This window comes from Polyodon spathula, chromosome 7, assembly GCF_017654505.1.
Source record: "Polyodon spathula isolate WHYD16114869_AA chromosome 7, ASM1765450v1, whole genome shotgun sequence".
Classification (NCBI taxonomy): domain Eukaryota; kingdom Metazoa; phylum Chordata; class Actinopteri; order Acipenseriformes; family Polyodontidae; genus Polyodon; species Polyodon spathula.
Genome location: NC_054540.1, coordinates 25,920,504 through 25,948,418, shown reverse-complemented (window position 1 = coordinate 25,948,418; position 27,915 = coordinate 25,920,504). Strand labels below are relative to the sequence as shown.

At 36.5% G+C, this 27,915-nt stretch overlaps 1 protein-coding gene across 1 annotated transcript; it reads left to right on the top strand.

Moving 5' to 3' along the window:
* The first annotated feature begins 417 nt into the window (after positions 1 to 417).
* pah (phenylalanine hydroxylase) lies at positions 418 to 27,324 on the top strand. The gene is given in 16 exon segments (XM_041253924.1): positions 418 to 437; positions 6,030 to 6,135; positions 6,475 to 6,582; positions 13,776 to 13,959; positions 16,314 to 16,402; positions 17,418 to 17,485; positions 20,752 to 20,948; positions 21,313 to 21,355; positions 21,688 to 21,757; positions 23,020 to 23,164; positions 24,260 to 24,336; positions 25,005 to 25,100; positions 25,700 to 25,833; positions 26,113 to 26,126; positions 26,129 to 26,221; positions 27,015 to 27,324. Coding segments are annotated over 16 exon segments (1,488 nt in total). The 3' UTR covers positions 27,059 to 27,324.
* Positions 27,325 to 27,915: the final 591 nt, after the last annotated feature.

The following is a 27,915-nucleotide window of genomic DNA, read 5'->3' as shown; positions in this document are numbered from 1 at the left end:
CCCCCCCCCAAAAAAAAAAAGGTAATGCAAAAACAAATCTGTATTGATTTTTGACAATGTGGTGAGTCATTAGCATGTATTTTTCAGCCAGCAGTATATTGCTCAATGGACAACATGCTGGCAATATTTTAACCCAGCCTAGGTCACAAATCTATGTTTGAAATACTGCTAGTTTATCATTTCATTTTTAACTATTTCTAAAGCCATCAAAGCAGTCAGCTCCAAACTGATGGGCGTCTGGCTCTGGGTCTTCCTGCAAGGCACGGAGGCACCCTTTAAAATGAGGAAAGGATATTTGTACAATACGATTTATTCAAAAAATATAAAGAAAATACATGGAATACAGTTCATAAACCGATTATAGAAATTATTGATACTGTAATTCATGAAACCTTTGTATAAATTTAGATCGAAAGGATGTCAATGCCCAGAGAACGGTAAACAAAAAGTTTAAATTCTGTGTAGTTTTGAAGGGCTTGCACAGTGAAAACGGGACATTAACTGACTGGTTTGAACCTATTTTAATTTAATCAGTTTCATCGTTGCCCAGAAAACCAGCCCTGCCCATTGGCCACATAAAGGAGCTCTCTCCCGGGTGCTGTGGTCCTGTCAATACAGTAAATATTGTTGGTTTTGTTTAAGTGAGCTAAATAGGAATGTACATAGAGGATGCATTCCACTCTGCTGCTACAGCTAGCTGCAAGGTGGCTGCTTTGCTCACAAAGATCATATAAAATAGTGGCCAAGAAATTTTAAAGGAGAGAGCAAGCTTGTGTCTGCAGCTAACAGTACCTTGTAACAAACTAGTAAGCCAACAATGTCTGGTTTCTGATAGAAAATAATTTATTTCAGGACGTTTAAGACAAAAAGTCAATAGCTGAAGAAGGATTCCTGACCAAAACATCCTGAAACAAACCATTTTAAAAATAATATAAACCTTTTGTGTACATAAAAAATGTACTTTTTTTTATAAAAAAATAATATATAATATATATATATATAATATATATATAATATATATATATAATATATATATATTATATATATTTAAAATCAAAGACAATTTAGTTCAGTTAATGTATTTAGCCTCTGAATTGCATTCAACCATGCACTCTATCCCCATCTCCTCTGCCAATGCCTTAGGCTTTGCAATAATGCAAAGTCGGTTTGCTACCTGGCAACTATCCCATTCAAACTGTTTGCACTGTAATGATCCTGGTGTATGCCAAAGTCAATGTTTTGTGATTTGTCTTTATTTGTTGTGAAATCTATCCTGATAGAAGTTTCTATTTTCAAACCATTTTGTAAAGATGTACTGTAAATGTGTCTACTTCTCTTTATGAGTGGGTTAATGAAATTCTTCACTAAAGTTTAATAGGTAAGTTTAACATGTAATCTAGCAAATAATCTAGGATCACCAGAATATGTATATGTTACAGCATATGTATATGTCCAAAGTCGGCCAATGACATTAGTGGCCGGGCATTGTTCTCTATGCCCAAGAGCAGCAGTCAATGACATCATTGCCCAATTTTGTCAGTCAATATTGTTTTAAAGACCTAAATAACAACACTGGCCGGGCAATAACGACTTTGATCAGTGGTAGTTGGTCAATGTTGAAAAAATCATATTACTACAACTAAAATAAAAAAAAAAAAATAGCTTTATTCAACCAAATAATGCTCTGAAGAAATCTTTCATTTTAAACAATAAAAGTGAGAGTTGGCAAAGTACAATGTGTAGGAGTGTTTTATACTTTATACAATATAGCTGTATTCAACCAAATGTATTCAATATTAATAGAACCAATAACACAGATCTAGTGCTAAAATCAACACGATTTATCCATTTTTTATTTTTATTGTAGCATGATAGGTTACTATGACACTTACAGTTACACAGTTTACCATTAGCTTTTTTTTTTACGTACAATTATTGGTAAAACATTTATTTTTATTTTTATAACAACAACACAACATTTATTTTCAGTGTAGGGTACGTAGTGCAGCATGACAGACTACTGTAACGGTGGACGAGAGCTGTTGGTAGTAACACCATTGCCCATTGCCTGTTGACAATGGCTGGCCAATGACCAGTTGTTTTTTATTCTGATAACTTACATCACATACTAAAACCATTTCTGGTTACAAGATGGCTTTCCACAATTAACTCTCATGACATATTTGATGCAGCAGTGATGGGTGATACATATGATGATGAAGAACATGATGAGTACAGTGACAGATCCATTTTATATTGCAAATGTACAAGTCTGACTACTCCAAAATAAATAACTGTTTCTATCATTGGTGTTTTTCATGGATTTTAGCTGCTTCTTTAGTCAAAACAGACAAAACATGAACCTATCTGAATATCTAGCTAACTATTTACACTGCAAACAAGGTGACATTTTCTAAGCAAATATTTAAGTAAAATTATGAAACTATGCTGAGAATAGGTTTAATACCAAGTACTTTATTTGAATTTTGACCATCCTTTGTGGGGAAAAATAAAAAGATCACACTTTATCATCCCTAGCACTCTGTTTTTATATATATGTCATATATTTCACATTCCTGTATTTTACTGACTATAAATCTCACCAATTTAGCAATAGATGCCCCTACATAGGCACAGCGTCTTCTACACACCAAAATGCATGTTATTAAAATAGTGAAGTTTAATTAATACTTTATTTAAGACTGTTTTAATGTAATTTGAACAATGCATTGCAGAGCTGCATGTTAAGACAACATGTGGCTGGCGTAGTACGTATTGTAGATACATCTGCCCTTCAAAGCGCGTTACCCTTTTCGATTTAAACATATCTGAAAAAGTTCAATGGCAAACATGTGGTGCTCACGTGAATGCCTAAACAAAAACAGATTTGCATCGCGTGATATAGGAATGTCCCAGGATGTTACTCGGTGCACGTAGAGGGAATGTGGCGTTTCGTCAGAATTTAAATTCCGCTAGTTGGTAGGAGTTTACAAACATAATCTGGGTTGGAACATCACAAACCCTAGACCAGTGAACCATAGCTGAAGAAAACTGCAGACTAGGAAACCACAGAAGAGTGAACCATGCATGCACCATTTCGCAAGATAAACAGAGAAACTGGCATACAGGTGACTGGCGTAGAATTATTATTATTATTATTATTATTATTATTATTATTATTATTATTATTATTATTATTATTAGATTAAAAATACAATTATACGTAAATTCCATTGTACTGGAATATATTTAAATAACTGTACCTTGACACACCTATACTTACGTTCATGTTACTTATTATAGGCTTAATTACCTGAACCCTGTGCTCCAGATCGTACTGATGTTTATCTCTTAGTTTAACACACACCACTACCATTCTTTATAACAGAGGGTTTATTCAAAGCCACGTGCATCTTGCACATGCAGTTAGTTCTTATACGCTAGTCTAATTCTCGTTCTAGTACTGTACTGTAATTGCACGTATTAACGCTATCAAATAGACTAATATAATTATTAATGCTCATTCATATCAAAATGTTTTGTCTATTTTTTTTTTTTTTTAAAGTGAGCTCAAATACGCATTTATTTATTAGGAAAAGTATTAATTTGCAATAGGCTCTTGTAGCCAAACATAATAGCTTTCTATAATGGTGAGTGCCAAGACAATAAATGCCATGGCGTTCTTGTTAGTCTTCATTGTAGAAAGCCTTTTGCAGTACAAACGAAGAACAGATTAGGCGTACCACTAGTCATTATGGGTTGGTAGTAAATTGATAACATTTGGGGTACCACAGCACATGTTGGAGGTTAGGTTATTAAAATAAGGGCTACCATTATATGTAGAGGGATTCCAAGATATTCAGAAAAATAGGAATCTGAATGAGGAGGAATGACCAGCAAAAGCCCCACCCCCAGCACAGGTTTAACATGTTTTAGGGAAGTATGAGTGGTTCCTAATAAGCTATTTGATTGTTATGCAACTAACTACATAAACCAGAGAAAAGCACATTATAATGTTAAACAGTGGATAGGCCACCAACATAAACTGATGCAATTGTGTTCAGGTGTTACATTACATTATGTAGTGTTTTTAAACCCCGCCAGAATGTTATGTTCACAACTTCCAGAGCTTTGCTTTTGAGACCATTTGAAAATTTGCTATTGTGTGCAGCAGTGTTTGTAGTGGTGGTTACATTAATAGAGTTCTGCAAAAAAAATGTTATAAAAGTAGATTGTGATGTAATACCTGCACATGTTTACCTGCAGCAACAGAGCGGACTGGCCAATCAGTACCATCCAGCAAACACTGGTGACAGAATCTACCAGCTAAGCTGTAAGTGTAACTACATTTTTGACTTTTTTTCAGTATCTTCAATTATGGGGCTGGATTAAAAAACACATATATATATATATATATATATATATATATATATATATATATATATATATATATATATATATATATATATATATATATACTATATCTTCAACCTATTCCGTAGGTTTCAGTTTGTCCTACATGTTGAAATAAATCATTTTAATTGAATTTCTTGATCAAAACAATTGAATTGAAAAGGCATCAAATCCCCAGAAATCTGAAGAATTACAACAGGACATAGATGTATCCATAACTTCAAAACAATTCATTATACATTTAAAAAGAAAAATAAATCAACTAGAAAACTAGTGCCTTCATCTATGTACCACTGGAAAAGTAGTTTACTCAGCCTGGTACATTCAAAGGATCAGTATCAAACCGATTCTGTCTCTCCACTGTCCCTGTGTATCTTGTAGAATGATGAACTACAGTGTGGGATTGCATCACTTCAGTATTAGGCAAATGATGGACAGGTGTTTGAGGAACAGTTGGTATGCAGCCAAAAAAGTAATGATATGATTGATATTTCCTGCTCCACAAGCTTGCAAGATTATATATATATATATATATATATATATATATATATATATATATATATATATATATATATATATATATGTTTCTGTAAAGTTTTTTTTTATTAGTAGTATTTCTTTAAACAAAAGAGCAGGTTGGAGCATGTCAGTAGCATTTCTGGTTACTTGATTTCAGCTTTGTGAACCTAATGCCATGATGCAAGCTGGTGTAGGCATGAGCATTATATCAATAAGAAGCAGTTTAAAGGACTACTAGAACTATTAGACATCTGTTGTAGCACATTTTAGTAAAACTGACACCTTTCAGGAACAGGAACATAAACACATTTGAAATAGTAATAATAATAATAATAATGATATCTTTTTTTTTTTTTTGGAATTGCATCCAAAGCATACTGCCATCTTATCAATTCCATATGGTCTTTACCTAATGATACTGTTTTTTGTAGGGGGTGGGGGTTGAGTTTTGAATACAGATATCTGCTGCTGATGGCTTTGCCAGTCACATTTTTGTCACCTTTGGTGAACTGTGTAGTACTGCTTTTACTTCTGTATTGTATTGTCCATTAGGTTTTCTTAAAATACTTTTTTAAAACCCTTTAAGGTACAAGGGCATATGTGTCCCACAAATAAAATGATGATAACTTTCTTGTTTTTGCAATGAGGTGTGCGAAACAGGGTTTACAATTTACTGGTAGGTTGGATCTGGTCATCCAAATTGGCAGTTTCCTTGTGGTACTTGAGTCACTCTCAAATGTATTTTAAGAAGAAACCGCTTCAGCAAGTGCTTAATTCCTGTTGAACCTTAAGGGGCTAAAGTCTTTTTCATGGCTCTTGGGTGATTCTGGGTTTGTGGTGTTTGGCTTCTGTTGGTTTCGTGGTTCTTTCTCATGTACTCTGTTACCGGGATTATAAACGGACACAAAATGAAATATTATGCAAATTCAGACAGTATAAAGTGTTGCTGAGCACATCCATCTATAGTAAAGTGGTATTTGTTTCATAATACTAACTCTAAAATTGTAATAGCAGTCCTCAATACTAGAAAGTCCTGATTTGCTCAGTTTGCCTGCTTTGCATAAAGTAAGACTACATTCTTGCTTTGTTAATCACAGTGGCAGACATACCACGTCAACTGTAACAAGTTTGCACAAGAAAACACTACAAGAACACACATTTAATGAACACAGATATGCTGAAGATGGGTCTTTATGCAGCCTGGTAAATCTCCTTGCTATCTCTCTTTTTTAGTATGGTTTTGCTGCTGTTCAGTCACTTATTTAGCTGTAGTATATTACCGGTTTTCTTTTTTTCTTTTCTTTAAGAACTCCTCGGTCATTGGTTTGTCTCCGGGTTACACCATTTGGCACTGGTAGACCTGTGTGCTGTAAAATCCCGGTCTAGCTTGAAGCCACTGTTACTGAGTAATTGTTTGCTCATACATTTCAGGAATTATATCCAGTTTTTTTCACAAACTAATTAATTTTGTATCTCCTTTTGAAGGATATTGAGATGCTTGTATGATCTTGTCTTTTTTTAATTTCTTGTGGTTCTACCTAGGAGTCCATGTACCTTGAGGAAGTGTCCAACAAGGCTCAGGTTGTGTCCTGTATCTTCTCACTAAAGGAGGGAGTTGGGGCACTGGCTAAAACTCTGCGCTTATTTGAGGTGAGTCTTTCACTAGCAATAATTGATTATATAATATATATATATATATATATATATATATATATATATATATATATATATATATATATATATATATATATATATGTCCCTTGTCCACACTGTCTGCACCTTTTAATTTAATAAATGAACAACCAGAAAATAAAGATGCTGAACAAAACAGAACACGGCACTTGAGCCAAAATAAATAGACAAACAAAACGAACAGACACTAACGAACAGGGCACAAACACTAAACAAACAGACACTAACAAACAGCACGAACACTAAACAAACAAGTACCATGCTGGTCCTCCAGCACGACGTAGCAATTGTTTACTTAGATGTCTCCGTCTCTCTCCTGTTCTTTCGCCCTGAACACACAACCCCGGGTGAGTGAAAACATGCTGCTTTTATGCAGCTGTACCGAGACTCGATTGCTAATTAATCATTCAGCTGGAGTCTCGGTACACCTGCACGTGAATTTACTTTGTGCAATTCCCCATGCTCACATATTATTACATTTTACCTGCACGTGAAGTGCTGTGCAATCCTTGTGCCTAAATACAAATTACACTTTATAACACTCATGCTCATAACCCATATTTATATCCCATGTATTTTATACATAAACACCAACATTAATACACTATATACAACATAAAACACTAATAAACACAAAGGGGTAGGACACAGTGACCCAGTCAGAGCCCTGACCGAAATCCAATCGAAAATCTGTGGCATGACTTGGAGATTGCTGTCCATCTGCGCTCCCCAAGGAACTTGACAGAGCTTGAATAATTTTGTAAAGAAGAATGGTCAAATATTGCCAAATCTAGGTGTGCAAAGTTGGTAGAGACCTATCCCAACAGACTCACAGCTGTAATTGCTGCCAAAGGTGCTTCCACCAAGTATTAACTCAGGGGGAGTAGAGATTTATCCAATTATGATCTTTCAGTTTTGCATTTTTAATATGTATATTTTTTTCTCAGTAAAAACTTTTTTCCCTTTAACAGTGTGGTAGTATGATGTATAGATAAGTGGAAAAAAAATCCTCATTTAAATGAATGAAACTCTGAGGCACTGACACAACAAAGGGGGTGTAGACTTTCTATATATATATCTATATATCTATATATATATATATATATATATATATCTATCTATATATATATATCTATATATATATATATATATATATATATATATATATATATATATATATATATATATATATATATATATATATATATATATATATTTCTTTAGGCAGTTCAGCATATAGGGGATCAGCTGATGCTGTGTACTACCCTGGCTTACAAACCCTACCTGTCCAGACCACTGACTGCTGCTGAGGAAGCATTCAACACCACGCTTGGGCAAATACGGTTAGTGGGATGTGGCGGATACTGATGAAATGGACTGAAGTGTGCATTAGTTTGTTACCAAAATTGGTGCTGCCTGCTGTGACAGACAAGGAAGGTTACCAGTGTTGCCAAGTCTCATGAGAAAAAAAAAAGTGACACTGCCTTTCGAAACAAGCCCAAAACAGGCAAACCCATATTAGAGTATGGGTGTTTATGCAAGTTCCAACCAGCGACTCTCAAAAACAAGCCCAATTCTGCCTATTATAAGCAGACTTGGCAACTGTGAAGGTTACCTCAGCCGCCAATTTCATTTGGACAGCAGCGATCTAAGGAGGCTTGTGCTGTCAGAGATTCTCTCCTTTATTTTAAGTTGTGTTGGATTTACTGTTGTGTCAAATATTAATGATGCAAACAAATAAAACACAGTCAATGCATTCATTTGCAATTTAATTTGGTCAGTTCTGAGAGAGCATTAACAACTTGTTGGATGTTGTTGCACTGTTTTGGGCGATCGAGCTGGCTCATGACATCCAGTACACCAACTATATTTAATGTTGCAAGGTAATCCAAGTTATAGTTTTTAAGTATGTGGTGCATTTGCTCACACAAAAATTGGCATGCACAACTATGTTTGTTATGTAACGATTTTGGAGGTGTTTGCAGAATTGAGGTCATTTGTTTGGCTGGGTCTCAGTAGGCACTGTATCTCCACATGGAACAGTAACATCTGGCAGCCAAACTCCACCTTACATCTCACAGTACGGAAGAAACATTGAAAGGCTTAAATGGACCTATAAAATCTAATTCCTGGGTTTCACCCCTGACCCACCTCTCATCCTCTCTCAATCGATCACCGCCCCTCCTCCACAGCCCCCAGACAAACAGCCAAGCAGCAAACCAACCAGCCTTCCATTCACACTGCGCACTTCTCTTTCTGCACAGTGCTATGGTCATTTAACCTTTAACCTTTAACAGAGCTTTTAACATACCCTGAAAATACAAAATCCCACAGTATCATTTTTGTTCATTGTTTAAGCTAAATCTAAGTCTGAAATACATGAAAGTAAACTCCAAATACAAAAAAAAAAAGTTATTTAAAACTGAAACAGTTGTCTTTGTCAAGGTATTTCGTTTTTTATCTCAGTGAATGTTTTGGGGAAGACAGTTACTGCCATTCTATATTATTAGATGTCAGGTAGCTTGGGGTTTTCGAATGACTACATCTCCAGTAACACGATTGATGACATCATACAAACCCCTCAATATATATTGATCAAGTTATAATGGACTCCATACCGTATAGTATCCTATACATAATACATATGTGTAGTCACTTTAACAAAGTAATACTAGAATAATCCAAGTTTTCAAGACTTAATGATATGTCTGTATATGTATAAGGAAGGGATTCCTTCCTTGAATTGTAGTGGAAATGTTTGTTGGGATGAATACAGTTGCTTTTTTTTGTAATCTGTAAATTATGATACCTTGGGCAGGATAAACAACTGATTCTTGCCACAGGCTTAATAGTTTTGGCTCGAGTCTAAATATCCTTCTGTGATTTGAGAAAGCAAATGAAATGGCATTTAATAAAGAACCTTTGAGGTGTTTATATCCTCACATATTTTTTTTTTTTTTTGATTTACATATCTGTAGGCCTACTGCATTAGCATTACTGCAAAGCATTTTCTTTAACCCTGCAGGGGATGCATGTCCCTGGCGACATGGATAATGTGGTGGTGTCAATACATATGTAACTCATTGGTAATGTCAGTTAACTTCTGTGTCACAACTGGATGGACGTGTAGCCTGAATAATGTGCTGTCCCTGGGTCTTCTTGTATATAATCCTAAATAATGTACGTTTTTTCTACCTTTTCTGAATTGTTTAATTTTGTCACATAAATCATTATGTTACATCTATGATCATGCTTACATTCCTTCCTAATCCACGCTGAGGCAGTGGCTTGGAAATGTGGCATTTGTTAAGTAATTCTTCCATTTATAACCCATCAAAGTTAAGAGGTTTCCAGTCATGGGTTTCATGTGATTCTGAGATTTTCCTGGAGGGACATTTTGACAAAAAGTTTTTGTGTATGGTCATTGATTTTCAAAAAGGGTATCATTTTATGTAAAAGGCACATCAGTATTGAGATTGGTCCATAAAACATGTTAACATACAATAGAAATAGGGCACTCTACCCAGCCTCAGGATTATTTTCACACCTGACTTTATTTAAAATGTTGTGATGAGTTTTGTGCTCATTAAAAATGTTTGGCTGAGAACACAGTACTGCACTTATTCACAGAGACTAGAGCTCAAGCAGTGACAGTGGCATGATTTACATGCAGTTTAGAAATGTTTATGTCATTCTGAACAGGCAGGCTGTAGGGGTGACGTCAGGCCAGAAAGAAACACGCACACAGTCAGTACTGGCTAGTGAAACTGAGACGCTGCGGCGCTCAGTGAGTTTAATAAACAAACAAATAAAAGAGTTACACAAAAACAGCACCCGGCACTTTAGGCCAAAATAAATAGACAAACAAAAATGACAAAACAGTGGACGAACAGACAAACAAGTACCGTGCAATTGTTACTTCCTTTTTCTTACTTTTTATTTTCTCCTTCTCTCTCCACACCTGTTCTCCACTCATCGAACACACAACCCTGAGTGAGTAAAACATGCATCTATATATACTGTTGTGCCGGGATTCAATTACCAATTAATTATTCACTTGAATCGCAGCATGTGAACTAATTTGTGCAATCCTGTGCACACATCAAATACCCCTTTTAATCTGTGAAGTGGCTGGGCCATCCTCTTGTCTAAATACAATTAGATATTTTAAATCACTCGTGTTGCAGAGACCCATTTATATCCTGTGCACCAATACCTATACACCAACATTCCACACCACACGCAACACATAACACAAATCCACACATGGGCAGGGCACACTGCCAAAGTCATACACCTAAAGTGCTGGATTTTAGCTCAGTTCGTAGACTGCCATAAGGATCTGAATTGTTGAGGCTACTCTTCTGCAGGAAACCTTGTATATATTATAAATCTATCTGTATAATATGTATATAAATATATATGCAGTGAAAACATTTTTTAAATAAGGCAGTCTACACTTGCGCTTCGCAAAAAATCTAAACCCAGTTTAAGAAAGCTACACGATATCAGTAGATGTGCAAGGCCAAATAGGAACACAGATAAATATTTAAATATACCCTCCTATATTTTAATATTAATTAGGCCCTTTATGTTTTAAAGGATAATTTCTCTCCCTGAAAGAAACTACATGCAAACCCAAATTGCCTGAAAGGTACGACCAAAACAGCTTGACAAACAGGTGAGACTTATTTATATTTTGGTGTGTAAACCAAGCCCATGTGAACTTCAGCAAAAGCCTTCTCTGAAGTGTAACTTGGGAGGCCATCCATTCCTTAGAGTTTTTTTGATACTGCATAAAAAGGTGGGCCAAATGAGAGGAATAGTTCTGTCCTGCCGTCTAACTAAACACAAGCATCCAGTAGTGAAATAATAAAGAGCACATTAAAATAGAAACTGTCTGTGTACCAACCTCAACTAGCCTATAGCATTGGTACTCTCCCTCTTACCCACACAGCAGTACTCTGGTGCAATTATCTTTTCACATTTTATTTCTATGTTGTGTAATGGAGTCCAGACTCGTAATATTCCTAAAGGCAGTACAATCATGGGCACAACTACAGCTCCCCCAGATGATCCCATCTGCACCCTTTCTGTGTCTGTGATAACTGAACCCATCCAGATCATCTATAATATATGTTTTGTCTTTGGGTGCGAACATTCAGTTTATTGATTTAATGCAGCAATTTCCCACAATTCTGAGTGATTGTAACTTACATTCATCCATAGTTTAACCTTTTTAACCCTTCTGTGGAGGAAAATCCAGATAGTGGAAGTAAATAAGCGCAAAGTTGTAAAGAATGTATTCCCAACTTGGTTACACTGCACTGCCAGTAAATGAAAGTATTTGGGGTGCCACTGCACTAGTGGGATGGCCTGCTCATAAAAATTGCATACATTTGACCTTTTTATTTTTTTTAATTTTAATTTTTTTGAGTCTTAAAGTTTTATTTCATTTCTGGAAGTTAGATTTTAATACAAAACTGGTTACACATTCCATACTGGTCTTGCTAAGCTTATGGCGCCCTCTAGTGACTTTTTAAAAAACAACACAAAGGAAGCTGTACTGGTTCTCTCATTTCTGGTCACTGATATTTCAAAACAAGAAAAAGTTTTAGAGCTGCAGTGTTTTCAGTTTTCCTCTCCATACAGCTAAGTCAGTGGTGTCACTCACTCGTGGCTCTTCCAGTCCATTCCAGTCCACAGTTTCTTTCCAACCATGTCCAGAATCATCTTGATGTGGCCTTCTCAGACCCTTGTTTCCATCACATCATGAATTCGTAAATTGAACCCAGGAGCTTTATCAATGATTGGAAGAGAGTCCTAGATTGGAATGGATTGAAATAAGAACTTTGAGTACCAATGGGTTAACGAAACTGTAGAACAACCTCAAAGCTTTCCTTTATTAAACCATCTGACCAATAATTTCATTATACATATTAAACCTGGAATAGAACCAGGACCAGTATTTCCTACCTTTGCTGTAACAAATAATTCAGATTATAAAGATTATAATTTAGTGTAGTTTGTAAAGTTACTGATTAACCTGAAACAATACATGTTACAACTGAAATAAAAACCATGTTTATTTCACATGCTTCACATATGTTTTATGAGGTTTGCATGTGGTGTTGTACATGTTCTCATTCCACATATGATTCACTTTCTGTGTGAATTCTGTATCTTTAAAAAAAAATTCTCTGCAGTTATTGTTATAGAGCTTTTAACCTCATCTCTCCTCACCGACAGACCTGTGAAGGCAGTGCGTTACACTATACTGCCAGTTACACCTAGTTAGCGTTAACATTGAGCCTGTGGGGTATGTGGCTGTCAGGTCACGCTCAGCCATGCATGGTTATCAAACAGTCACACATTATAAAAGATGCAAAGTATCAGATCATTTGAAGCAATGTGACTTAAAGGTATACGTAATACGATCTACATTTTCCTAATGTTTCATTTCTTGCATGTTCATTATGATTCTATATTGATGTTTCTGTACGAACATTATTTTCTATGTTTACTTACTCTTTAAAAAAAATGGGTGGGTTTTATCAGAAGTATGCCAAATAATGATCTAAGCAGAAATAGCAATAGAGAATCATAAAGAACACATATAAAGCAGGTAAGAACGAGTAATATATGTATTACTTGTGTTACTATTTCATTGTAAATCTAGATTCTCTTAACCTTCATTAGTATAAAATATGAATTAATTTGAACCAATATGCTAGCTTAACATAGGTCAGCCTGTCTGGGCAAATAGATTTAGTCTTATAATGGTGAGAATAATTATTATGTAGCTGTACAACTAGCTGTAAGCCCTTGTGTCTATTCACAAGGATAATTATGTTATTTGTATTGATGCATGTCTGGAATAGATTAACATTATTTTAATATAAAATAATAAGCAGCCATAAAAGTTTATGATTTAGGTTGTTTCAAAATAGATGACTAAAATCAGTTTGAACTATACATTTTTGGATTGATTTGAAAATGTTTATACGGCTTCATAATAGTGGGGGGAACAAAACCCCCGCAGTTGCAAATTCTTCCAACAAAGAGTCTGACTGTTCATAGAACCATGAGCATAATTATTTGAAAATGAAAACAAATGTTGTTGTTGTTGTTGTTGTTTTTCTTTTGCATAGGAGAAAGGTATCAACCTGACCCATATTGAATCTCGTCCCTCCCGTCTCAATAAAGAGGATTATGAGTTCTTCATCAACGTGGACGCCACGTGCTCCAAGAAGCTGGACGAAGTCATCGCGAGCCTCAAAACACAGATCAGCGGGCAGGTGCATAAACTGTCTCGCAGCAAGGCAAAGGACACAGGTAAATGAATGCAACATGCAGGAATACCAGGTAAATGAATGCAACATTCAGGAATACCAGGTAAATGAATGCAACATGCCAGGTAAATGAATGCAACATGCAGGAATACCAGGTAAATGAATGCAACATGCAGGAATACCAGGTAAATGAATGCAACATGCAGGAATACTTGTGAAGATGCAGGTTTTTATATACGCTCTGTACCTTTTTTCATTGTCCTCTTAGACTTTTCTTAAAGTTACACTCTGGTTCATGTTGGCCTCTGGGTAGAGACCCCTCCCCAGTGCTCTCTGTCCTTGACCTCTTCCAGAGTAAATATTTCATTCACCTGTCCCACAATGGAAATGAAGATTGAAACGGAAAGTTTGGGGGAGATGCACATGTGAAAAGCATTATAAATACATTTGACACAAATTTCTACAAAGTGTGCCAGTACTTGTTAGAGCATTGGAATTTGTAAGAAATGAGGAGCTAAAAATGTTTTAAATAATTCAGGAATGTCAGCTTTATAACAACCCATTTCACAGAATTCCACAAAACCAAAACCCTAAATGTTCTTCTATTCATTCATTCATTCATTCATTATTAGTTATTTCCCAAATTATATTAGTTTAGCTTCAGAAGACAAACTGGCTCCATTCATCTGGCCTTGTACTCTGCAGAGCTGACTCCTGGCAAAGGGTACCATACCCCCAGTGTCATTAACAGCTCATAATTAGAATGTTTTTTTGACAGAAATACAGTTACTCTGTTCATGGCTGTTTTTGGTAACCTCTTACAGGCTGTAGACAGCAGTCTGCCACAAGATAACAGAATTAAATATTTTCTATAATGAAAGAGACCATTAGGAGATATTTATTGTGTTGTGGAGAGGCTTGTGGATGATGAGGCTGCAGACCCATTGTCTGGGAGGCCCTGAGGCTCACCACACTTGTTGCTCTGTTTAGAAAGGGAGCCACTAGTGTCCTAGGCTATCATAAATTTAACAAATGAGGCATCTGACCCCAATTAAACTGGTCAAAACTTGGGGGTATTGCATAAACTCTCAAATATTTCAAATGCAGGACAGGACATAGAAATATCCAATTATCCAATCTTATTAGGCATCTGACATTCACATAAATTTCATCTCAACTTGGGTGTCCAGTTTAACCCTACCAATACTGCTTCTAAAGCAGCTGGCACTTTGCTGTTTATAACTCAAGCTTAAAGCCCTCTATTCTTTGTATGCAGTTTATACAATGATGTATCGCTCCCATAGAGCCGCTAAAGCATTGAAAAATGAATCATCTTGTTAACCAGTGCAAAAGAAGAAAGCATGAACAATTTATAAAATGTTTACTTCTGGAATAGACTTTCTTAAATGCTTTCATTTTTAGTTTAAAGATTGTAGTACTATACTGCTAAATGCATTCCTAAATTATTATTATTATTATTATTTATTATTATTATTATTATTATTATTTATTTATTTATTTATTTATTTATTTATTTATTTATTTATTTATATTATTTTTTTTTTAATCCAAATAAAGTTCTTCATATTTTTTATTTTTTTGTGGGGGGTGGGGGGGACTGATTATATAGTAGAAAATGCTTGGCCAAATAGATTAAACTTTTGCATACTGTATTTCCTTTCCTTCCAGGGTGATCAACTTAATTTTTAGCAGCTTACCACTAACGTCACAAAATGTACAGAGGAGGGTCGTGTCATATTTAAATTAAGGATGGTACCTACTCTGCGGTAGTCCTTCAAACAAATTGTCCAAACTTCCCTGAACTTCCCATTAAGAAAACTTCCCCAAATAATGAGTTCCTGTATTTACATGAAGCGCTGATCTGATCTGTGAAAAACGCTACAAAGGTGACCCCTGGTGTTAGATAAACTAATTGCACTCTGAACCACCTTGCTAATTACCTTCAGATCAGCATTGACTATATACAATTCTGTTTGTGGAGGGGAGTATTTAAATTTTACTCACCTGGATATTATTTATTTTATCTAACCCTATCTTCCGCAGTGAGCATTCAGTGACAGTTACATATCCTGAATTGAAAGCAAGTTCAGTTATTAAGCATGAATGCCTGCCGTAGATAAGAATAAAGCAACAGTTTAAGATTTCAATAGGTTTATTCCACATCCATGTTTAAGAGCTAGTTGAATTGGTTACAACAAGTCTTCAAAAAAAAAAAAAGAGCACAGTCATGTCTTTAACCCAAAACAGCTGGCCAGACACTTGCAGCAGTGAAGGGAACAAACCTGCAACGCACACTTTCTGTTCCTTGACTAAAGGAGTACTTCTCTAGTCTAGGGTACTGTTCATCGCATTCATCTTTGCTGATTTGTGTTCTAGTGCCATGGTTCCCTAGGAATATTCAAGATCTGGACAGATTTGCCAACCAGATCCTGAGCTATGGTTCAGAACTGGACTGAGATCACCCGGTAAGCAAAGATCATTCCTTAAAAAAGAATCCATTTTTAATTTTGTCTGATAAACAGTGTGTGTTTGAAGGTGTAGTGTACTATATATATATATATATATATATATATATATATATATATATATATATATATATATATATATATATATATATATATATATATATATAGCATTCTTAATTATTTGTTATCTTAGGGTTAGCCTTCTGTGTAGTTAAGCACATACTTAAAATAATGCTTCCTTAATCCAATATAATTCCAATAATTAAAAGTGAATCCTTCATCCAGTATATGGGGTATAGCTGAATATTTATTTTTGTTATACTGTTACTTATATTTAATACACACCAGTAAGCACTCAAGCTTCACTCTCATATGATTATCTAGTGTGCCCTAGGAATTATAGTCTCGTGTACAGCTGTGTGCACATTATTTAATGAATTGAAAACTCTTTACACTAGAGGTAAATGAAAATAATAACGCATTCAAAAATCCTACAGGAATATAGAAATGGAACAGCTGCATCCCTTTCGTAAGTTAGTGTAGGGTGGAAATGTAAGACGAGGAGCAATAAAGCCTCCAGATAATGCTGTAGCTTGTTCTATTACAGGATGCATGCCATATTAAAATGTTCCTCGTATAGGGGTTCCTTGCACCTTGGGCTCTTTGCCTCATTCATCCTTTTTGTGTTGTACTCTCCATGAGTCACATGTAGATCGAAGCCATTGGGCCATCTTCTATTTTCATGTAAAAACACTGGAGGAAGCAGGCAGACTGGGAGATAAAATTGATGTCATTAGTTTAACTGAAGGCCCTATAATTATAAATAATTGCTCTCCTTTCAACTGCCATTAAACTGAAATCTGTTCAGTATCTCCAAAAACAATCGATTCCACATTTTTTTTTTTACATAAAATCTTTTATAAAGAAGTATTTATTTGCAATAAATACTTTGAAGACTAATGCAGACAGATACCACAGATCGTTAAAACAACACATATTTTCTGTTTCTTCCCAGGGGTTTACAGATCCTGTGTACAGGGTGCGGCGGAAGGAATTTGCTGACATTGCCTACAACTACAGACAGTAAATATCACCCAAGCCTAGACATGATGACAGATACTTTCTTTGACTAAAAAACTGTGTAAACGCCTGGCCCTTTGCTCCCTTACCCCCTCTTATGTCTATGTCTTTTTTCTGTCTTCTTGTTGAGGCTATTTATTGAAAATATCAACTAAACAAAGAGAAACAAATTGCAGCAGTACTGCTTTCCAATGAGACCCACTGGCTGTTGTCTTAATTGTGCTGCATTATCAGAAGCTACTACAAAGACCGGGATGCTGAATAATACAGCTTCTGGTAATCTTTGCATAGACACTGAATAGGGAATCGCTTTCATGAAACTGGAGAACAGTATAGGCTAATAGAATAATGAATCATTTCAGTTATAGCTGTCATGTGCAACACAGGGCTGCACTTTATTCAGTTTTCCGTGCTGGCACTTTAAAAAATCAACGATAAAGGAAAACAAGTGGGTGGCATTTAAAATCGTAACTGCACATTTGACGTCAGCCTGTGAGCAACAGACTTGTTTATTAAACCCTTAAATGAAGTCTTAAGGCCCTTACACACCAGACACGACACAAAGGGCGAAACGACAAAGCAACACAAGAAAATCTGTAAAAATCTATGATTTTGTGCCTGTCACACCAAAAGCAACACGGCAAGCGACGTCGCTGCAACACAAATTTCAACACAAGCCTATTTTTGCGAATTTGTCATGCGACAACTACACAACTGAGCAATCAGAGAACAGCTTTGTGTCATGTGGTTTGAAGTCAAGCCCTGTTTCACTTTCCCTCAAAACGGAGGAGAAGATCGTGCTTGCAGTGTCTAATTTCCCTGACCTTTTTGACAAGAGTCAAAGGAATTATAAAAACACAGAAGACAAAAACTTAACATGGGAGTTGATTTCAGATGATCTTGGCGTGCCTGGTTTGTGTCATTTCATACATGATTAAATGCATATTGCCTAATATATTGCTATTATCATCAGGCCTAAAATAATAATAATGATGATGATAATAATAGTAATAACAGCAGTAATAATAAGAGCTCTTTCCTCTTCTTGATCAACCATTTTCTATTGCGTTTGTTAGTAAACATACTTTCTGAAAGATTTGGCAAATTTCCAGCTGTCACGTCGGAAAAGGAATATTTACAGTGTCGTGAAGAAGTATTTGCCCCCTGTCCGATTTTCTGCATTTTTGCATATTTTTGACACTGAATGTTATCAGATCTTCAACCAAAATCTAATATTACATAAAAGGGACCCTGAGTGAAAATAACACACAATGTTGATACTTATTTCATTTAGTTATTAAAGAAAGTTATGCAACACCCAATGCCCCTGTGAGAAAAAGTAATCACCCCCTTAGACTCAATAACCAGTTCCGCCACCTTTAGCAGCAATAACTGCAACCAAACGCTTCCTGTAGTTATTGATCAGTCTCTCACAGCGCCGTGGAGGAATTTTGGCCCACTCCTTCATGCAAAACTGCTTCAACTCAATGAAATTTGTGGGTTTTTGAGCATAGACTGCCCATCCTGCCACAACATCTCAATGGGGTTTAGGTCTGGACTCAGCCATTCCAAAACTTTAAACTCTTGTTCTTCAACCATTCTGATGTAGAGTTGATTGTGTGTTTCGGATCATTGTCTTGCTGTATGACCCAGCTGCACTTCAGCTTCAGCTCACGGACGGATGGCCTGACATTCTCCTGTAGAATTTTCTGATACAGAGCAGAATTCATGGTTCCTTCAATGATGGCAAGTTGTCCAGGTCCTGAAGCAGCAAAGCATCCCCAAATCTAGAAGCCTGCAGATCCCTGGATGCTGTTCCAGGGTTCTTTTTGACTTCCTGGATGATTTTACGCCTTGCTCTTGGAGAGATTTTGGCAGAACGGCCACTCATGGGAAGATTCGCTACAGTCCCAAACTTTCTCCATTTGAACAGTATGGCTCTGACTGTGGTTTGGTGGAGCCCCAGAGCCTTAGAAATGGCTTTGTAATCCTTTCCAGACTGATAGGCATCAACAACTTTTTTTCAGAGGTCTTCTGACAACTTCACTCTGATGGTAAGGGCCAAAGTTAGTCAGATTTATATTGGGCAGGGCTGGCCCAAATCAGGCCTGATTGTTAACCAAAGTATTCAAACAGCTGACCCTAATTATCCCTTTAATTGGTTTGAGTTAACTAGGGGGGGCAATAACTTTTTCACACCTGAAGATTACATGTTTGATTACCTTGAAAGAAGCACCAAACTTTGGTGTCATTTTTTTCTCTCAGACTCCCTCTATATACTACTACAACCCATAAAAATATCTGACCAAATTCAATGTGAAAAATGTGCAAAAATGCAGAAAATCAGACAGGGGGCAAATACTTTTTTACGGCACCATATATGCCGAAACTCACTGATGCTTGCTTTTAACATAATTCTATTAACTATGTAGGCTGTCAAATCAAAAATATTTCCAATGGATAGTATGCAAAAAAAAATGTTCAAATTAATGAAACAATAGAATTTCCTGCAGGATGTAAGGTTAATTAAATTAGGGCATTTAGTCAAAATGGTAAATAAAGATTTACACCAAATGACCAGGATTTGCCAAGCTTTTGAAAGATATACTTACATGTAATAATATTTATCTATCTATCTTTCAATTTTTGTGGTGAATTCTAGGGTTGCATTACTATTTACTAAACTTTACCACAGGCAGTTATTTCTATTAATACTTGACCTGTATGAGCCCTAATCCCCCGCACTCAAATTCCTTTTACTTTCCCAAAACCAATGCATACTGACTGACCTCCCCAAAATCCTGCACACCTCTCCTTACCACCTGCATGCATACCTTAGTGACATCTTTCAAATCAACCGCAAGCTTCTGGGAGGACTTAAATGACACTGGCTTTCCTCTAATCATTGTAAAGCACCTGTATGTTCTGTGTGCAGGTTGTATGCAACACATTAAACACGGTATCTCAGCGATGGAGACGCAAGGAGCTGGGAGAAGAATCATGGCTATTGTCTAAAGATTTCTTTCTTAAAACTTTTTTAACACTGGATGCTCAATCCCTAGACTGTGCTGCTAGGTTTTCCACATAATATCTTAACCACTATTCTGGTAATTTCAACTATACCAACCCTCAGCAATTGTTTTGGGCCCCCTGTTTGGTGCATTCAGTCACCACAGCATTTATGGAGACGCTCAGAAATCTCTGAAGTACGACTATTTTTGCACCTCTTCCTTTAATAGGAAATACTTACTTGTAACTGTTGTTTTCAGTGGCCAGGTTATTCCAAAGGTCGAGTACACAAAGGAAGAGAAGGTCACCTGGGGCACAGTGTTCAGGGAGCTCAAGATCCTCTATCCCACTCATGCCTGTCGGGAACACAACCGCATTTTCCCTCTCCTGGAGAAATACTGTGACTACCGGGAAGATAACATCCCACAGCTGGAGGACATCTCCAGATTTCTGCAGTGTAAGGGCCTGCATGAGAAAGATGAATCCTTATGGAATAGTCAAATGAAAGAAACGGCCCAAAAAGATATGCTAACTCTCACTGTATCCTTATCTCCTGAGGTTGCTAGATGTAGTTATTTTAGAATGGTTGCCTTATGCAGAGTTTTTCCTGTTCGACCCAAAAAAAGCCTGAAGGGGCTCATCTAGTGAGCCTTACCACATGGAGTGCAGTGTGAGTCAGAGCTTTCTGGTTTGAATCTTGCACAAAGTAGCTGATTGCATCTTGGGGCCCACGGGCCAATACTGCATGATTTATAAATGCTAAAAAAGAACAAGCACAAGGGCTGCTCTTTGTAAGAGTCATATTTCCAATTGTGTTTAAGCCTGCACAGGATTCCGCTTGCGTCCCGTCGCTGGTCTGATCTAGTCAGTGTAGTCTGTTATTTATGGGTAAATGCGTTGTTTAAACACAGTATAACAGGTTACGCACACTTACCGTTTTCAGTCCTGGAAGAGGAGCCCAATACATCGGGTTTACAGGTGTATCAAAGTCCTGTAATATTATAATTATATGTAATCTGTTTTTTTTTTTTTTAAAGTAGAAAATGTTTTGTTAACCCTAAACTGTCAATTTATTGTTACTCACTGTGCATAGTGTGCATACAGCTGGGGAAGCCACTGTATGAAATTCTGCAAATTAACAAAAAGGGAGAAAGAAATTTCTTCAGATTGCAGTTAAATATTTGTTGTTTCTACAGTGATATTTGCCATGAGCTGTTGGGCCATGCTCCTCTATTTGCTGATCCAAGCTTTGCCCAGTTTTCGCAGGTACGTTAGTCAACCTATTTGTAAACAAAGAGAAATGTGGCACCTAAATATTCTGACAGTGGTATAAATCTCAAAATAATTCAAACATTTCAGCTCATCACAGTCAGCCAGTCACGTGGTGAAGCCAAGAAAATGCAGCTGAGTCAGGAAAACTCATGCAATAGATAGAGCCATGTTTATTAAGGCTTAGACAGCAAATACTACAATTATATATATTTTTATTCTTTGGCTTTTGGCCTTTCAAGGTACCCCTGCCCATAAAATTAGTTTGCTAATAGTGGAGAGGCTGACTGTAAGGAAGCCATGGGGTGGAGGCGGGATAGCTGCCCTCCCTGTTAGACGAAGCCAAGGCAAACTCTGACACACAACAGGGATGAACGGATTGATGTAAGATATAAAGCCCTTTCTAGCTGATCACTGAGCATGTTGTTTATCGAATGACGAATGAGATACTAGCCATTTGACTGACGAATGCTCTGATAATGAGGGTGCCTAATATGCTTGAAGTTTACGATTTTAATGTAGATCAAAAGCGAGTTCCCTGCCTGAACCACTGTTTTGCAAAATTAATTTGCTATGTGTTATCACGCTTATAAACTAGACACTTCAAAAATCACAACATTCAGTATTTACTCTGATTTTAAAATGTGATTTGTGTCGTAATGCAAAAATTCCAGCACAGTCATATGATTGCTAAGAACCAATCAGAGAGCTTAGTGTGTCCATGACATTTTATCATGAGTATGTAAACAGCCAGCCTCGGTCCATTCACTTCTGTACTCTTTTACTATTAATAAAGCAATGCTAAATAATATTTTAAACATGGAAACCAACAATATACTGTTAGACTATGTTAAATTGCTGATAATACAATTGCAAGATGAATTAAGAATGAATAAAGATGACCAACTCCTTGAAAAAATGTTTTTTTTCTGTCTGGAATATATCATTTTGGCCAGTATCTAAGTAGTAAGTAGCGGGGTTCCAAAAAATATAACATTACACATCCCCGCATGTTACTACAACTGTTTAATTAACATACCTGTCACTTTTCTTTTCATTGTTAACATCATGCCAACTTTTTACAATTATAACTCTGTGTGACAGGGAGCCAGGTTGCTGGTTCCTGCGCAAGTTTGTATACCTGTGAGAAATCAGCGGTGACGCGCAGCCAGATGAGTGGCAGCTGATCTAAGCTGATCGGGAGGTCTGGATTGGCTGGTGGGCGTGCCTGGGGATGCTGCGCAGAGCTCAAAAAACAGCTGCGCTACAGCTCGGAGATCCAGGAGGGAAGCGTCCGCTCTGCGGGAACTACTACCACGGAGCCCTTTAAGCGCAAGACGCAGCCTGTGAAGGCGATTGCCCAGCCAGGACTTTTAGTGGGACTAACGCTCGTCATTTTTTGTGGCAAACTTTTATTTCTAGCTTATGTTTTTGATTTTATTTCTTTATTAAATGTGACACTAGGTTTACTATTGCTGGTACCCTAGTGTCAGCTCTGTGTTAAAATTAAATCTGCACGCCTGTGCGGCGTATCAACACCAGTGCTCTGTGTCTGTCAGTATTTTCCAGTGACTACCCACACATGCAACATGTCATCCTGTTACACTCTGTTTCAAAGCTCTTTTCAAAATGTCCACTCTAGTGCAATGATGGTGTAAGGCTTATTACCCACATTGTCAAACAGATAACACAGCAATAATGATTGATGTGGTACGGAACAGAAAAGCCAGAGCACTTGTTATGTAGGTTTTTATTTTTTTTTTTTAATCGTTCTCCCTGCATTGACTTAGAGGACAGTTCTCAAACCTCAGTGCATTAGAGCAGCAATTTTGAAAAGAGCTTTGAAACAGACTTTAAAGTTTTAAGTGTAGTTGTCATGATGTTAACAATGAAAAAAAAATACAGGTAAGTTATTTAAGCAGATGTAGCAACACTTGGAGATGTATAACGCTATGTTTTTCAGAACCCAGCTACTTACTTTAAGTGCCTGACAAGGAATGGTCCAAGTTTTTACAGGTAAATGGAAAAGAAAAACCTATTTTGAAAGCACAAAGAACATGACAGTAGCACACACTGCATTATATAGAGACTGGCAAGAAAGTTCAGCTTGGCTTCAACAATCTTTAATAAACTGAAAAAATGTCATGCCGTGATCTCTCAGAAAACTGGGCATCTGGGGAAAAAAAGGTACCTTAAGTGAAATTAAAGAAATTATCTGAAAACAAAATATATTTTCCGAAACATGTGTTGGAGGGATTCAGCCATCACACTGTATTGAGAGTTGCTAAGATGTAGATATAGAATAATAGGTGGAGCAACTGGCCTGTATGTATAGGGCTGCTCCTCTGAAACTAGGGTACTGCTACAATTATTTGAATGCCATTTCATTTACCGTTATGTATGTGCACAACAATTCTAAGCCTGACGGAGATCTGCATGTAGGCAGAAACAACCTGTGAGGTTTTGAATTAGTGCTCATCAAATGAATAATTGCAACAGGGTTTGTCTCTTTCCTGCAGGAAATCGGACTGGCTTCTCTGGGTGCGCCAGATGAGTACATAGAAAAACTTGCAACGGTATTTTCATTGGTTTTCATTTTCCTATATATTATGCATTCTTTATCTTGTATACCTTTCTTAAGGCCTTCTCATGAAAGAGGACAGTGGAGACTCTTGTAAGAGCTTTTTATTTTAGCATTGCATATAGATAACATGTTGAACATTATATTCCAAATTTTTTTCTGCATATTTTTTGTGTTGATCTTGAAATGACAGATAACATCTTCCATTTTTGTAAATAACATATCTATAGTCAAACCAGCTTATGAAGAGAGCTCAACAGACCATTTATAAGTAGTTTTCATAGACATGTGCTCTTTATAAATAATTGAATTACATGCAGAAGGTTCACTCCCATTGATTGGCCATCCAGGTCACCATATCTCACACTGTTAGACTGTTTTCTCTGAGGACAAGCGCAGGGACTGATGACCAGGTTCAAATGCAAGTTCTGAATCTGAACCACAAAATGTCCTCACTGCCATTAAGATGAGTGGATGAGATCACCCAACAACAGAGTGGTGCCCGAGTTAAATAAATCAGTGTCATTTTTTCCCATGGTGCTTGTCTTTTGTCCCACTGTATTGAGAGATTAATCAAAGCTACTGTATATAGGTGGTCTTTTATAGAGGTTTTACTGCAGTGTTTTCATCCAGTAACAAGCTTGATTTTTTTCTTGCTGCTAGGTGTACTGGTTTACAGTTGAGTTTGGCCTGTGCAAACAGGGTTCGGAAATTAAAGCGTATGGAGCCGGCCTGCTTTCCTCTTTTGGAGAACTGCAGGTTTGTACTTATTTCATTTTTTTTCAGAAACATGCAAAACAACCAATTTAAAAAAAAAAAAAAAAAAAAAAAAAAGAATGTAGTTTTGGAAACTGTAAAATGTCACAGGAAATGTATATGGCAAATCATCTTGAAACTTACTTTTTGGAGTAAGTGACATATGACCTTATATAACTGAATCATTTTGTCTTCCTGAGCCATGTCACATCCTCCTTCTAGGAAGCAGATACATGGCTTTCAAAAGAAGTATAATAAGAAATGAATTTAGAAGAGTGATTGCCTAGCACAGCAAATCACACCACTGAGTGCTGTGCTCATGGATCTGTTAGTAGTTAGTGGATTTTGTTTTGTTGTATTTAGATAAAGGGAGCAGTATGCAAATCTTTCACAATCCATTCTTTATTCCCCCACCGTAATGGAGGTGAATATACATTTTCAGACCCATCCAGCAAGGCATTTAGAAGTTATAAGGTTATAAGCTTTTCTAGAGAAAAAGAAAACAAACAACACAGCAGTATGAGCAATGAACAATGTGTCAGTCACATAAATATAAAAATATGATCATGTAATTAAGAATCTTACATGTGCTTTTTTTGCAGTATTGCTTAACAAATAAACCAGAGATCCAGCCATTTGAACCTGAAAAGACTGCCCTTCAGGCGTACCCTATTACTGAGTTCCAGCCCGTTTACTTTGTTGCTGAAAGCTTTGAAGACGCCAAAGAAAAAGTCAGGTAAAACTATGTTGTTTATCGAAGCAGACTAATGTTTCAGTTAGTTGTTCTAAAACAACTTAAACTGTACATATGACAGAAAAAAAAAACATTTTAGTTGGCAAAGTGGTGTCTGTAATTTTGAAATTGGAGGTCATAGATTTTAAGTAAAAATGTCTTCAAGCTATTCATAATTTTTCTAATTGAATATGGTAGTAGTGACGGTCTTTGTCTAGTTTTTTAACTGACTGAGAGTGAGAAAGCAATGGGTTGTATTCACAATTTTTTCTATGTCAACAGAAAATTTGCTGCCACCATCCCTTCTCTGTTCGCTACAACCCTTATACTCATAGCATTGAGGTCCTGGACAACATGCAGCAGCTAAAGAACCTGGCTGACACCATCAGTGGTAAGACATATGTGGGAGCATAATGTCAAAGCATTTATTTTGGTCTTTTTTTTCCCCCAGGAGCCCCTGGTGTTTATAGTTGATGTTATATCCAGGATGTGGCTCTATTCCGATCTCGTTTATTAAATTGGAACTACAAAAAGATATGATTAAAAAAAAACAAAAAAAGCATATCCTGCTTTCTACAAAACACCACATCTGCAGGTGTATCTTTGAACTAAACAACAAAGAAACATAACTGAATTGAACTGAACAGCAGTGAATCTAAATACCACCACATTTTAGATCATTCAAATACAGTGGACCCTTTGTGTTACGGAGATACACTATTTTGTGTCTTTATGTCTGTAAAAATATGCAAAAGCACCAGAGAGGATTCTGTTTTATTTATTTAAATAATGCTGCTGTTTAGATCACTTATATAGAGCACACTCACCATAATGACTGGTCTAGCTTAGGTTATACATGTCTGTGGCAGGCAAATAGAAGAATAGCTCCTGAAGCTAGTTAGCACAGGAACCCCCCCCCCCCCCCCCCCCTTCAGAAATTGTAATATTTTGGTAATTGCAATAAGGATCACACAACTGTCATAAAAAGGTCATTAAAAAAGCAAAGCTATAAACGCTTTTTTGAACAGAACAGTTAACTTACTCAAACCACTCAGTAGAAGGCAAAAACTGTTTTAACTGTTTGTCTAGTTTTGAAACATCATTAGAATTCAAAAACACAGAGTGAACATCACACTAGAGGAAGGCTTAGTAACTATCGCAAAATGTTTTTGTTTGTTTTTCAGGTGAAATGGGAATTCTGTCCAATGCCCTTAAGAAAATGGAATAAGAAATAAAAAGCAATATAGGGAGATCTGCTACCAAGAACATGTACAAACATTGAATTGCATTTAGCTCTGCCATGCTGCTGAAGTGTATTATGAAATTATGAATTATGTGTATTGAATTATGTGCTTCATTTTAGTTCATTCATGTATAACCACAAATTTATTGTGTACTGTGAGTTACGCTAATCATATCTTAAACCTATAAGCTTTTATAAACCTTTTCAGATATACTGCACTGCTTGCTTTTGTTTAGATCTTTAATGTGCTGCTTTCACGAGCGATTAGATAGAGCTGAAGGAAAGTGAGACTGGGATCATTCTGACAGTTTACTGCAGCTCACCTGTGCCTCTGTCTTCTCACTGTTGTTCTCATGTCTATGAAAGTAAATGCCTTCCAGTGCTTGGAGGTACAGCTGGTGCCATCACATTTACAAAGGGTATTAACATTAAGATGACATTTTGAACAGAACCATGCCTATGCTAAAGTGAATCATTGCAATGCTTTGAAGCATACCCTCATTCTTTTTTTTTAAGTGTTGTTATCTGTTTTTATTTTCAATAGATGCTTGCTTGTCAGACATTTACTTTGAAGTTAAACTGGTCGTATATGCTACACCCCCCTGGTATATTCTGTTATGTGGGTAATAGGCTGCATCTTGGAATGGTAACTTCCATGCATCGGTTGAATCATAAACAAGAATACTGTGTTTCATTTAATAATCATTATGAAATATGTAGCTGGTGATATAAACAATGTTTTTTGCCAGTTGTCTCCAGTAGTATGCCTCGAGTAGATTTTAACTGAACAAGAGCATTGTTCGTTTAACACACGACACTTATACCAGTGTGATAATGACTCC